The sequence below is a fragment of the Macaca nemestrina genome, chromosome 2 (assembly GCF_043159975.1).
Source record: "Macaca nemestrina isolate mMacNem1 chromosome 2, mMacNem.hap1, whole genome shotgun sequence".
Taxonomy (NCBI): Eukaryota; Metazoa; Chordata; class Mammalia; order Primates; family Cercopithecidae; genus Macaca; species Macaca nemestrina.
In genome coordinates this window covers 96,402,092-96,414,169 of record NC_092126.1, presented here as the reverse complement: position 1 = coordinate 96,414,169, position 12,078 = coordinate 96,402,092, and the positions used below count along the sequence as shown (strand labels likewise).

The 12,078-nt window shown below is 42.1% G+C and overlaps 1 protein-coding gene across 7 annotated transcripts in view; it reads left to right on the top strand.

Moving 5' to 3' along the window:
* LOC105480110 (MCF.2 cell line derived transforming sequence-like 2) overlaps positions 1–12,078 on the top strand; it is a 261,761-nt gene that overhangs the window by 31,622 nt on the left and 218,061 nt on the right. For 6 of the 7 annotated variants that reach the window (XR_011619936.1, XR_011619935.1, XM_011738576.3 and 3 more), the window contains one exon: positions 8,308–8,391. Coding sequence is in view for 5 of the 7 variants with exons in the window: in XM_011738576.3 (XP_011736878.2) it covers positions 8,308–8,391 (84 nt within the window). In the remaining 2 variants the exon portion in view is untranslated. Of the gene's footprint in view, positions 1–4,976; positions 5,071–8,307; positions 8,392–12,078 lie in introns of those variants that run through there. The other variant, XM_011738577.3, reaches the window with a different exon arrangement.

Genomic DNA, 12,078 nt, shown 5'->3' with positions numbered 1-12,078 from the left:
TACCTCTATACATACATATATAAAAATATAAACAACATTCTGTTCTGTATCTCACTTTCTTTTTAAAAAACTTAATATATTTTAAACCTCCTTTCCTGTCAGTAGCATAGATATATCTGATTTTATTTAATGCCTCCATTGTATTCTGTTATATGGCTTTATCATCATTTATTTAACCAATCCTCTATTAATGGTCATTTGCAACAAAAGAACAAGCTATAATAAACATCTTTGAACCCATTTATTTTGTACTCGTGTTAGTATTACCTTAGAAATCCCTAGACATGGAATTTCTTGGCTAAAATGCTGCATATTTAATATTTTGACAGTTATTTTTAAATTAATCAATGGAAAGATTGTACCTATTTATACTTTCACCCATAGATAATCTGCCTACGCTCTTACCAACCCAATCTTATTCATTGTTAAGATAATCACTAATCCATCAGGCAGAAAATATCTCATTTTGTTTTAATTTACATTTCTTTATCCATGGTTTGAATGTATGTGTCCCTCCAAAATTCATATGTTGAAACCTAACCCCCAAGGTGACGGTATTAGAAAGTGGGGCCTCTGGGAGGTGGACAGGTCATGAGGAATCCACCTTTGTGAATGGAATTAGTGCCTTTATAAAAGAAGCTTCAGACAGCTGCCTCCCTCTTCCATCTCTCCTGCCATGTGAGGACTCAGCATACATCCCTTTCACCCTTCCACCATGTGAGGATGCAGCAAGAATGCACTATCTTGGAAGCAGAGGGAAGTCCTTGCCAGACACTGAATCTGCTGGTGCCTTGACCTTAGACTTCCCAGTCTCCAGAACTGTGAGAAATAAAATTTCTACATTTGTAAATTACTCAGTGGAAGTATTTTGTTATAGCAGCAAGAACAGACTAAGACATGTGGTTAAACATGTTTTGATATAAATTTATTGGCTATATTTCTTCTATCAATTGTCTGTTTCCAGTCTATGCCTATTATATTAGTTTCCTGTGTCTGCTGTAACAAATGACCACAAAACTTGATGGCTTACAACAACAGAAATTAATTTTTTTCACAGTCCTAGAGGCCACAAGTCCACCCTCAAGGTGCTGGTAGGGCCACTCTCTAGAAGCTCTGGGGATGATTCCGTTTCTTGTCTCTTCTGGCTTCTGGGAGCTCTGGCTATTTCTTGGCTTGTGGTTGCATCGTTCTGATATCTGCCTCCTTCTTCACATGGTTTTCTCTTTGTTTCTGTCTCCTTCTGTTTCTCTGTCTAATCTCCTTTCTCATCTCATTATACTATATCATATTATTGTATGTATACTGAATATACAGTAATGATAATAATTATTATTGTTTTGTCCACACACTGTTTCCAATCAATAGGTTTCACTGGTTATGGGCCAGTGATATGTGAATTAATAATAAATATATACATAATCCCTAAGTCATTCCATAAAATATGTTTTTTCTTGTCTTCTTGTCAGCAAAAACAGTGAACTGTTGAGAATAGTGATCTAAAGTCAATGTGATCTAAGTAAAATGTAATTGTGTTTAACAAGTTCAAACTTTGAGTATATTTGCATGATGAATTACAAAAAGAAAAGTAAGAGTATTGATGCTTGGTTCTATTGGACTGGATATATAATTACCAAAGAATCTACATTATCATGCTATGAGAGAGGAGGGATTTCTCAAGTTAATTCATTTGTTTTTTCTCTTATCTAAGCACTTCCGCAGTTCAAATCCTCCCTGCACTCTGAAGCAGTGTGTGTCCCTGATGTCAGCAGTGGTGCAACCCACAAACCACCCTAGCATTTGGATGCAGTCGCATTTTCTTTTGAGGACATAGACCAAGAGCTGTGAAGTATTTCCCTGGGTCTGAGCAGCGTTCAAAGAGTAGATTTCCAGGGCTATGTGCACCTGCCAGCACTGAGCACTGGACCATGAGTGCCCGGGGCAGCCAAGTGTTCTTTAATACATATGTTCATGGGGGTAGGGTGTGAGATGCTGAGCCCTCCAAAGTGAGGGTCTGGGCAGGAGGTGCCACAAGGAACTCTCTGGAGGTGGTGGGAGAGAAATATTCCATTCCTTTTTCTTTTCTTTTTTTTTTTTTTTCCTGATATGACATCTTGCTCTGTTGCCCAGGCTGGAGTGCAGTGGCATGATCACAGCTCACTGCAACCTCCGCCTCCCAGGTTCAAGTGATTCTCCTGCCTCAGCCTCCTGAGTAGCTGGGATTACACGCACGTGCCACGACGCTGACTAATTTTTGTATTTTTAGTGGAGTTTCACCATGTTGGCCAGGCTGGTCTCAAACTCCTGACCTCAGGTGATCCTCCCACCTCGGCCTCCCAAAGTGTTGGGATTACAGGCATAAGCCACTGCACCCTGCCAAATATTCCATTTCTTGATCTGTTTGATGGTTACATCAGTGTATATTTGTCAAAATTCCTCAAATTGTATGCTTAAGGCTTTGTGCACTGTATTGCATGTAAATTATACTTCAATAAAGTACCAATAGCGTAAAAAATAAAGGCTACCAGTGCATACTTTTCTGTAAGTAAACTAAAGGGGTAACCACATATAATGCCATCACTTTAACACAACTGTTTCATATATTCTTTTCTCATACACCCACACATAAGTGCATAAACATATCACACACTTGGTTTTTTCTTTCTTTTTTAAAATCTGGCTATAATCTCACCATTTGTAGGATTTTTGTGTCCTTGACATTGTATCTTAAATATTTTTTGATGGATGCAGTCTTTATACTTGTGTAATGATTGCTTCCATTTTTTCACTCTGATAAAAATATTACAGTCTACACTGTTACATATAAAGTTTTTATTATGTTCTCGTGATATATTTTCAGATATAGGATGAGTGCATAAAATATTATGGAGATTTTAATGACTGTAATGGTTAAGACATTGGGCTTTGGAGGTCAGAATGAGCTGGGTTCAAGTTCTGGATCTGCATGATCTTGGACAAGCTACTTCAAATCTAGTTCAATATCACCCTTAGAGTTGTTTTGAGGATTAAATGAGGTCACATATATAAAGTATCTGGTATGGAATCAACCACATAAGTGCTCAGAGATCACCAGATAAAAGATTGAGAAACTACTTTTCATAAGGATGCTACCTGCTTCACTCCCTGAGGTTATGCAGAAGCACTGATTTTCCATTATAACCCCAGCATTGTGTATTAGAATCTCAATTATTTTATGGATGAAATGAGATATTCTATTGCTGTTTAAGTTTCATTTGTTGACAACTAGGAAGTTGGACATGTTCTAGTGTTCTTGATTTTTAAAATCTTTAAATTTCCTTCTAAACAATTATTCTGTCTTTCAAAAGCCTTTACTTCATTATTTGTTATGAATAAGACAAAAGTCACTATTATAGGGCAGGTTAAGCATCGCTATAGCACAGGAGCCAGTAAAAGAAGGAAATATGTCTGTGTTATTTCTGACCTGGCCAATAAAACAGAGTGGTGAAATGCATTATGCCTCATGGGCTGGCCTTTTGTACCAGCCCAGCAACTGGTGTCTCTGAGCCTCTGGTCCAGAGTTTCCTCAGTGGTCAAGTCTAGTCTAGTTGTGGACGTAGGAGGGTGGGGCAGGCTGGAAGATGTTCATTTGAGTGTTAGGGCACATCCCTTTTCTGTTATTGTGCAATAAATTCAACTAGTTTATCTGTGGCATGCAAAGTTAGTGTCGAGCTCACAGCTGGTGCCCTATTCATGTTATTAACAGGTACAGTCTTTACACAGCGCCTGAGAGCGGAGATCCTGGTTCGTGGCTTGTTACGTGTTATTGCAGACTCAGTTGTTGGGATCTAGTTTGATGAACTGGCAGACACTTCTGTTCCTTCTGTCCCCTTGATTCTCTGGGCAAAACAGTGATGTCACAGGGTCTGCCAAACTTGGGGGAGCTGTTCTCTGCTCCAGACCGTACCTTTTCCCCCTTAACCTAGGTATTTATTTATTTAGTTCTTTTTTTTCCCCCTCAGATCATACTTGAATCTTTTTTTTTTTTTTTTTTTTTTTTTTGAGACGGAGTCTTGCTCTGTCACCCAGGCTGGAGTGCAGTAGCGCGATCTCGGCTCACTACAAACTCCGCCTCCTGGGCATACTTGAATCTTTTAAATCACAGTGTGACAGAAATTTCAGAAGAGCAAGAGTGGGGGGCTAAGGGTTTCACTGCCCTTTATCCCTTATCCATTGCAGCAATCAGTGTTGAGATGTCATCAGCCCTGTTTCCTGCCCTCTGTTGTAAGGAGGATGACTCCAATCATTAGCAAAGGTCCTGGCCCCAGAGCACATGCTGCTCTCTCAGCCTGGGAAGTGGGCAACACAGGGATATTGCTTGCTGGCTGCAGTGGAATTCCCGTGGGACATGCTGGACTATTATTTCATTGCCTGAGTCTGGAGGCTGTGTGTGGCCTTTGATACCATCTGTATTTCTGGAATTGTGGGGCCAGGGTAAAATAGAGTCACACTTCTGTGTACTTATCAAGGATAGAAAAGAGACAAGTTTTTCCCTAGTGTATTTGTTTGCCCAGGATAGAAATTGTGTTGAAATTGAATTATCACTTCCCTTTGCCTTATGTGGGTAACAGAGGCAAGTTTCTGCCAGGCATGATGGCTCACACCTGTAATCCCAGCACTTTGGGAGGCCGAGGCGGAAGTTGGAGACCAGCCTGACCAACATGGAGAAACCCTGTCTCTACTAAAAATACAAAATTAGCCGGGCATGGTGGTGCATGCCTGTAATCCCAGCTACTCGGGAGGCTGAGGCAGGAGAATCGCTTGAACCCGGGAGGTGGAGGTTGCAGTGAGCCGAGATTGCACCATTGCACTCCATCCTGGGCAACAAAAGTGAAACTCCGCCTCAAAAAAAAAAAAAAAAAAAAAAAAAGACAAGTTTCTCCCTAATCTAAGCAAGCCAAAAATGGCAAAGAACAAGCGGGAAGCCTCCACAGACTTCTGTGAGGCCGGGGCAGATGTGTAACAGGCACCAGCGCCTTGGTGGGTCACGGTTCTGCTCACCTTTTCCTGGGAGAAGGAAAAACCCTTTTACTGGTGAGAACACTAAGACTCAGAGTGTACTTGCCCTGATCACCTATCTAGAAGGTGGCAGAAAGTGCCTTTGCATGCAAGTCTGTCTGAATCTGAAGCAGGTCCTTTCCCACTGCAGTGGAGGTGTTCTTTTAGAACCAAACAGTTCTTGTACTTCCTCCCCTACCTACCTATACAGGAGTGGGAGGCAGGGCCTGCCAGCCGCAGGGCGGTCTTTCTGTTTTGGTATAGAGCATAAGTGTGCCTTACTGGGGGCAGAACAGAGCATGCCCTATTCCAACAGGCCCACAGTGTCAGGCAACTGAAGACTGGGTGTATCTGCAGTCATCTCCATCATGAGTCAGAGGATGAGTCCAAGAAAGCCTCATGATCTGTTGCAGCGGGCCAGGTTGGGTCATGTGGCTCCTTTGCTGGGAAGACTTCAAGGATAACCATGTCACTTCCTGGCTGGAGACCAAGCACTCTCAGCAAAACCTGTACTCAAAGCAAAGCAGCTCATTGCTATTCTTAGAAAAACAAATTATGAATTTTAGTCCTGTTCATTTGATAGCCACAGGAGGCTGGTGAGAAAGGTCTCTGTCGGGGGATGGAGGGATGGGCAAACCTCAGATTCCCACGACACTAGTCAGCCTTTCAGGGTTGCAGGAGCCTTTGCAACTCAAGGCCAAGCAAAGGTCTGGGAATTCTACCAAGCGTGGCTGAAGTTGGCCCTCTTAGAGTCAGGTGATCCGGGCTCTACAGTTATTTGTTGCATAACCACAGGCAAGTTCAGGAACTCTCTGGGTCTCCATGTTGTTGTTTGAAAAATGAGATGGTGTGGGGATGGCTGACTTCGCTAATGTCTGTTCCCCTTTCAGATCTTACATCTTTAAAATGTTTAAAGCACACCTCAAATATTAACATACAAGAACAGTAAATTACACCTTATGATTTTTGTTTTTCTCTGAGTTCATCATCTCTTAAATATGCTTGCTTGGCCAGGCGTGGTGGCTTGCGCCTCTGATTCTAGCACTTTGGGAGCCCAAGGCAGGAGGACTGCTTGAGCACAGGAGGTCAAGTCTGCAGTGAGCTATGATTATGCCACTGCACTCTAGTCTGGGTGACAGAGCAAGATCCTACATCTTAAAAAAATAAAAATAAAAAAATGCCCAGGTATGAACAAATGATAAGGAAGCTCTATTTCTGAGTATGCCACTTTCCTAGAATGCTGGGAGATTGTACTCTGAAGAACTCTTTAATTACATAACTTCTGTTTCTGCTGAAATTCTCTATGTTGTTGTCTACTTGTGTTTTACATTTTATTACAGAAAATTTGAAATGTAGCAAGAGAATTATGTAACAAACCCCTGTGGACCCATCAACCAGCTTCAACAATTATCTACATTTTGTCAATCATGTTTCATCTACCCCCCACTTCCACCCCATGCATACTTTTGGCAAAGGGGAGTGGCTGGAGTATTTGTAAGCAAATCTCAGACTTCATATCATTTCACTGTTAAATGCTTCAATTTGTGTTTCTAACAGAGAAGGCCCCCCTTTGTATAAAATATGACTACCATGCCATTATTACACCCACTGAATTAACAGTGACGAAGGAGTTCTTTGAACTTTTAGTGAATTCAGGGTGGAAGTGGTATTGGGATGAAGAAGCCCTGGTCTGGATTTATCCCCTTTACCCAAAACAATGGGGGAATTCATTGAAGGGGATCTTGGGGCTTAAGCTGTCACTTGGCCCACCCCTTACAAGACTTTCAGAAAGCAAATTTGGAAAAGACCTGTCTGTTCAGAACAATGGATATAACTAGCATTTGCTCAGCACCCTTTTTGTACATCTCCATATATATTATCTCCTTTAACCTCCACACCAAAAAGCTGAGAGTAGAAACCAAGGCTCAAGGAGGACCTTCCCAAATATTAACTTCTGATTGGTCAACCCTAGAATATCATAATGTTACTGAAACAATAGGAAATTCCCCATACTGAATCAATAGGAAATTCCCCCCTAGCATCAGAGCACAGGTTATTGGGTTCATGCCTTAATCTAACCAGATGTTTAACTCCTGTAGCAACAATAACCAGTTCATTCATTGTTTATTGTTGTTTGGTTTTTTGTTTTGTTTGTTTTGAGACAGGGTCTCCATCTGTTGCCCAGGCTGTAGTGCAGTGGCACAATCATGGCTAACAGCAGCCTCAAACTGCTAGACTCAAGAGATCCTCCTGCCTCAGCCTCCCAAGTAGCTGGGACCACGGGCATACACCAGCATGTCTGGCTAATTTGTTAATTTTTTGTGGAGACAAGATCTTACTCTGTTGACCAGGCTGGTCTCAAACTTCTGGCCTCAAGCAGTCCTCCTGCCTGGGCCTCAGTACCCAGCTACCAGTTTATTCTTTAAGATTCCCTGGGAAATAGTTAAATGAAGATAATATCTTATTAGGCAGACAGAACATGAAAATGCCTTCCTCTCTTCAGCCCAGGTTGAAGGATTCTAGGCAGTCTTCCCCTCTCTCTAATTCGCTTTCCCCAAATGGATATGAGGGCAAATCACAGGGCTTATAAGTCATTTTCTAGGATTAGAGGACCTTTGTAGATTTGTGCTTGAAAGGATTGGATTTTTTGCATTGGAAACCTATAACTTATTATTCAGTTAGGAGAATCTTTAAATAGAAAACTGAAAAAGTGCCTCCTTATATACATTTAGCAGTAGGAAGAGGCCCCTTAAAGTATTCTGGGAGGGGGGAAAAAAGGAATGGAGATAAGGTGGGGAGGAAGGAAGTGAGGTAGGGAGGAAAATAAAAATTAAAGAACCCTCATGAATCCCAGATTGATTTTATGACCTGTTTTGAAAGGAGCTCTAGTAACTTATGTTGTTTGTGTTTAAAGTGTCCTTCTGCAGACCCAAAGTTGTAGGCAAATACCTGCTTTCGTAATCAGATCATCCAGCAGGTTTCCTGTGAAGCTACTGAAGCTTAAACTTCAGGGTTCTTTCCTTGTATTGGTCCCTCCCAAAGCCTTGGTAGGGGCTCTAGAAATGTGTTCCCCGCTCAGATGCATAAACTCCAAAGCACACAAACCCAGATACAGCCCTGGATCTCAGGAATCAAGTTCTCAAGGGAATGATGTGCCAGAACCATCTCTTGATAAGTCCCAGATTTCCCAGTAGTACAACTTGCCTTTGTTTCTTTTTAATTTCTTCTTGTAATTTGCACATATTTAACCCCCTTTGTATTTCATTTGTGCAGATGAAATTATGCAGCAGGAAGTCAGGCCCTTGATGGCGGTGGAGATAATAGAACAACTTCACAGACAATTTGCCATTCTTTCAGGTAAGGAGGACATTCATTTGCATTTCCAGATTTTGATGGGGGTGGAGGGTCTTGATGGGAAGGCCCAACCTCTTGAACCTTGAGGAATATTATACTCAAATCTTACTCACCCCTTAGGCCTCACCCAGGACTAGAACAGGCTGAGGCCTATCCTGCCAGAAGAGGGTGGGATCTCATATATATTATTACCTTTGCTGTTCAGTGCAATCTGATCTTTCCCAAAGGAGCACATTTCTTTGTGGTTGTAAATAACAGAGCTGAAAAGATTTTGAGGAAAGAAAAAGAGATAACCACTGACATCAGCTGCCACCATGATGTTCTTCCAATGTTCCTGTTGGATGTTCTTCCAAGATTCCTCCTTAAAAAGGTCTAAGTTCTAAGGGTTCCCAAATGTTGCTGAGGTTATTTGTTCTCTGGGAGAACTGTCTTTTATTCTTAGCTCATTTAAGGGGATTTCCATTAAGCATTTAATTGGGAATGAAGAGAAACTGTTCTGACTAAAAGTCTAGCATTTTTTGAGCCTAGACACAATCCTGAAAGGCTGTCATGACTTGAATATTGTTCTTTCTTATTCGCCTAGCTAAGGGTGACATGACTTTAATTACTAAAACTAGAAGTAGATGCCAAACCCCAAATTGTAGTTAGACCCAACTTAGAGAATGAAGTGGTGACATTAGATGTGCTTAGTATATAACACGGAGGGATAAAGTGGCAAGTTACTATTTTCAACTTTTACATCTCTTCTGAAAAAAGCAACAAAGCCATCTTAGTTACATCACAGAGAAAATATGTAGTTGGCGTGAATTTTATTCTACAACATGGGATGTAAAAAAAAAGTCCCATCTCTTTCTTTTCTCCAAATCACACTTAATCTGCTCCAGGCTCCTCATACCACTGATTTGAAGGAGATGCGAACTCAGTTACTATTGGGATACTTCTCCCAACCCCAGCATTGCCTCCTGAGTGGCAACATCTTACATAATCCAGGACATTCTGGGGGAATTCTCTGGTCTTCACATTAGTCACTGCTCACATAGTCACTGAAAGCTCCATAAATACAGGGTCCTCCTTTTTCTTCTTTCTGTCTGTATTGCCAATACTTAGATCAGAGACTAGAACATAAAAGGTGCTCAGTACAAAAATATCCAAGTCCCTGTGGTCTATTCTGTGAGGCCCGTGGTCTCCCTGCTCCCCAAATGCCTAGTTAGGCACCATTGGTCCCTGTGGGAGGACATAACCAGCCTCCTGAAGGCTCATAGCTTCCCACTATGAGTCTAGGCTTGCGCAAGACAAAAGGCAGAATGGGGTCTGTCCTCTGGGTTCCTGGAAGCTGTTGCTGTGGCCCTACCACAGAAGGCTCCAAGACCACCATGCAGCTCAAGGTCTGGAATGGATGACAGGGTGGGCTGGGGTCGGGTAGATTCCTAGAGCCTCAGACTAAAGCTCTAAGGCCTCAATGCATGATTCTGGCCTATATAATTATGCAATGGCTCATCTCAGGAATCAGTCTAGTGACTGATTAATTAATACATTTATGATCCAAATTTATCTCTTTTGAGTATTATTGAGGCATTTCTTTCTGTTCTTATGACTTAGAGGCAATATAGAAAAAACATGAACTGGTATCAGACAGCTCCAGATATGAATTTGGATTCTGTACTTACTAGCAGCGTCACCTTGGGCAGCTTACTTCTCTAAGCCTCAGTTTCCTTATCTGTATGATGGGATTATTGTAACTTTTTTTTTTTTTGAAACGTAGTCTTGCTCTGTCATCCAGGCTGGAGTGCAATAGGATAATCTCAGCTCACTGCAACCTCCACCTCCCAGGTTCAAGTGATTATCCTGCCTCAGCCTCCTGAGTTGCTGGGATTATAGGGACCCGCCATCATGCCTGGCTAATTTTTGTGTTTTTGTAGAGACGGGGTTTCACCATATTGGCCAGGCCGGTCCTGAACTCCTGACCTCAGGTGGTCCACCTGCCTCAGCCTCTTAAAGCGCTGGGATTACAGGCGTGAGCCACCGCACCCAGCCAGTAATTTTGAGGATTAAATGACATAATGTATGAAAAATGCTTAGTATTGCAACTGCTAAATAAGTGTTTCTCTTTTTTTCCGATATCTTTTATAGTGCTAAATAAGTGTTTCTCTTTTTTGCTGATACATTTTTATAGTTCTATAAAATGTTTATTTTGGGGTTCTATTACAAGTAAGATAGTTTTTATAAGGAACTGAAGTCATGCTCACATAACTATGGTATACAATGCCACCATTGATTAGGAATAGAGAGGATTGTCACTCCTTAACGTAGAACAGAGAACTGTGGAAACACATACTGGGCACAGAATACACTTCTGCTTTAGGAAGTTACTTTGACCATAATAAAGATAACCCTTCGTTTCTGAGTTTCTTTTGTCATTTAAGTTTGTCTTCTTTTTTTCTTCTCTTTTCCTTTTTTTTTTTTTTTTTTTTTTTTTTGAGACATGGTCTCGCTTTATTGCCCAGGCTGGGGTGCAGCGGCACAGTCTTGGCTCACTGCAGCCTTGACCTCTCAGGCTCAAGTGATCCTCCTACCTCAGCCTCCTGAGTAACTGAGACTACAGGCAGGCACTGGCGCACACCATCATGCCCAGCTAATTTTTAAATTTTTTGAAGAGATGGGGTTTTGCCATGTTGCCCAGGCTGGTCTGGAACTCCTGGGCTCAAACAATCTTTCCATCTCAGTCTCCCAAAGTGCTGGGATTACAGGCGTGAGCCAGCACGTCCAGCCCAAATTTGCCTTTCTTATGAAGGAGAAGCATGGATTCGCTGTGATAGTAATTACAGCCTTGCAAGCCTGCAGGAATAGCGGCAGCCGTGGGTCTCTCTGAGTCAGCACTTTGTTTGGAATCAGAGGCCTGCTTTTCATCTTTAACCATCTCTCTTTTTCTGGCAGAAACAGCAGGTGTCAGCAAGGAGGCTGTTGTGGGGGCCAGTACAGTTGTTGTAAAACAGAAATCTCTCTAATTAGGTCTTTTCCCATGGCTGTGGTAGCCTAAGAGCTGCAGTCTCAGCCCCAACTCGCAGCAGTTTCCTTTTCCTGATTCAGGCAAGTAAGGTAAATATTTTCCCTACAAAATTTTCTACCAATTTCATTGATCTCTGGAAGGAGCCAGAGGCCCTGTCAACCAGCAAAGCTGTGAAGGAGAAGATAGAGCCTTTTCCTCAATGCAGCTCTAGCTGCCTAGTCTGCTGAACTGTGCATGTGTTCCCACGGCTGGTAGAAGAGCAGAGGCTCATTACATGAAGCCTGACCCAGATTTGTGGCCCAATGGTTTGCAGCCTTGAAGCCTGTGGGCAGGGCCACCAGCGGGAATTGGATATTGACCGGGGCTGGGGCCTCTGGGAGCTCTGACATTGGAAGACACCTGCATGTTCACAGTGAACTTGGGATATTTCTAAATTCAGGGCTTAGCTAGGAAACGAGAGTATAACCTGGTTAGTGTGGTGGAAACATTCTGGGCTTTGGACTCAGACAATTCTGGGTTCACATTCCAACACAACCAGTAGGTGGCTCCGAACCTGGGTTTTTCATCTGTAAGAAGAAAAGTGCTCAGCATGGTATCTGACTACCAGGGAACTTAACCTCTGAGACTTGTTGGTTTGTTTTTTAAACTGCATAACGAGGTCTGAAGATAGAAACTCTTGGTAT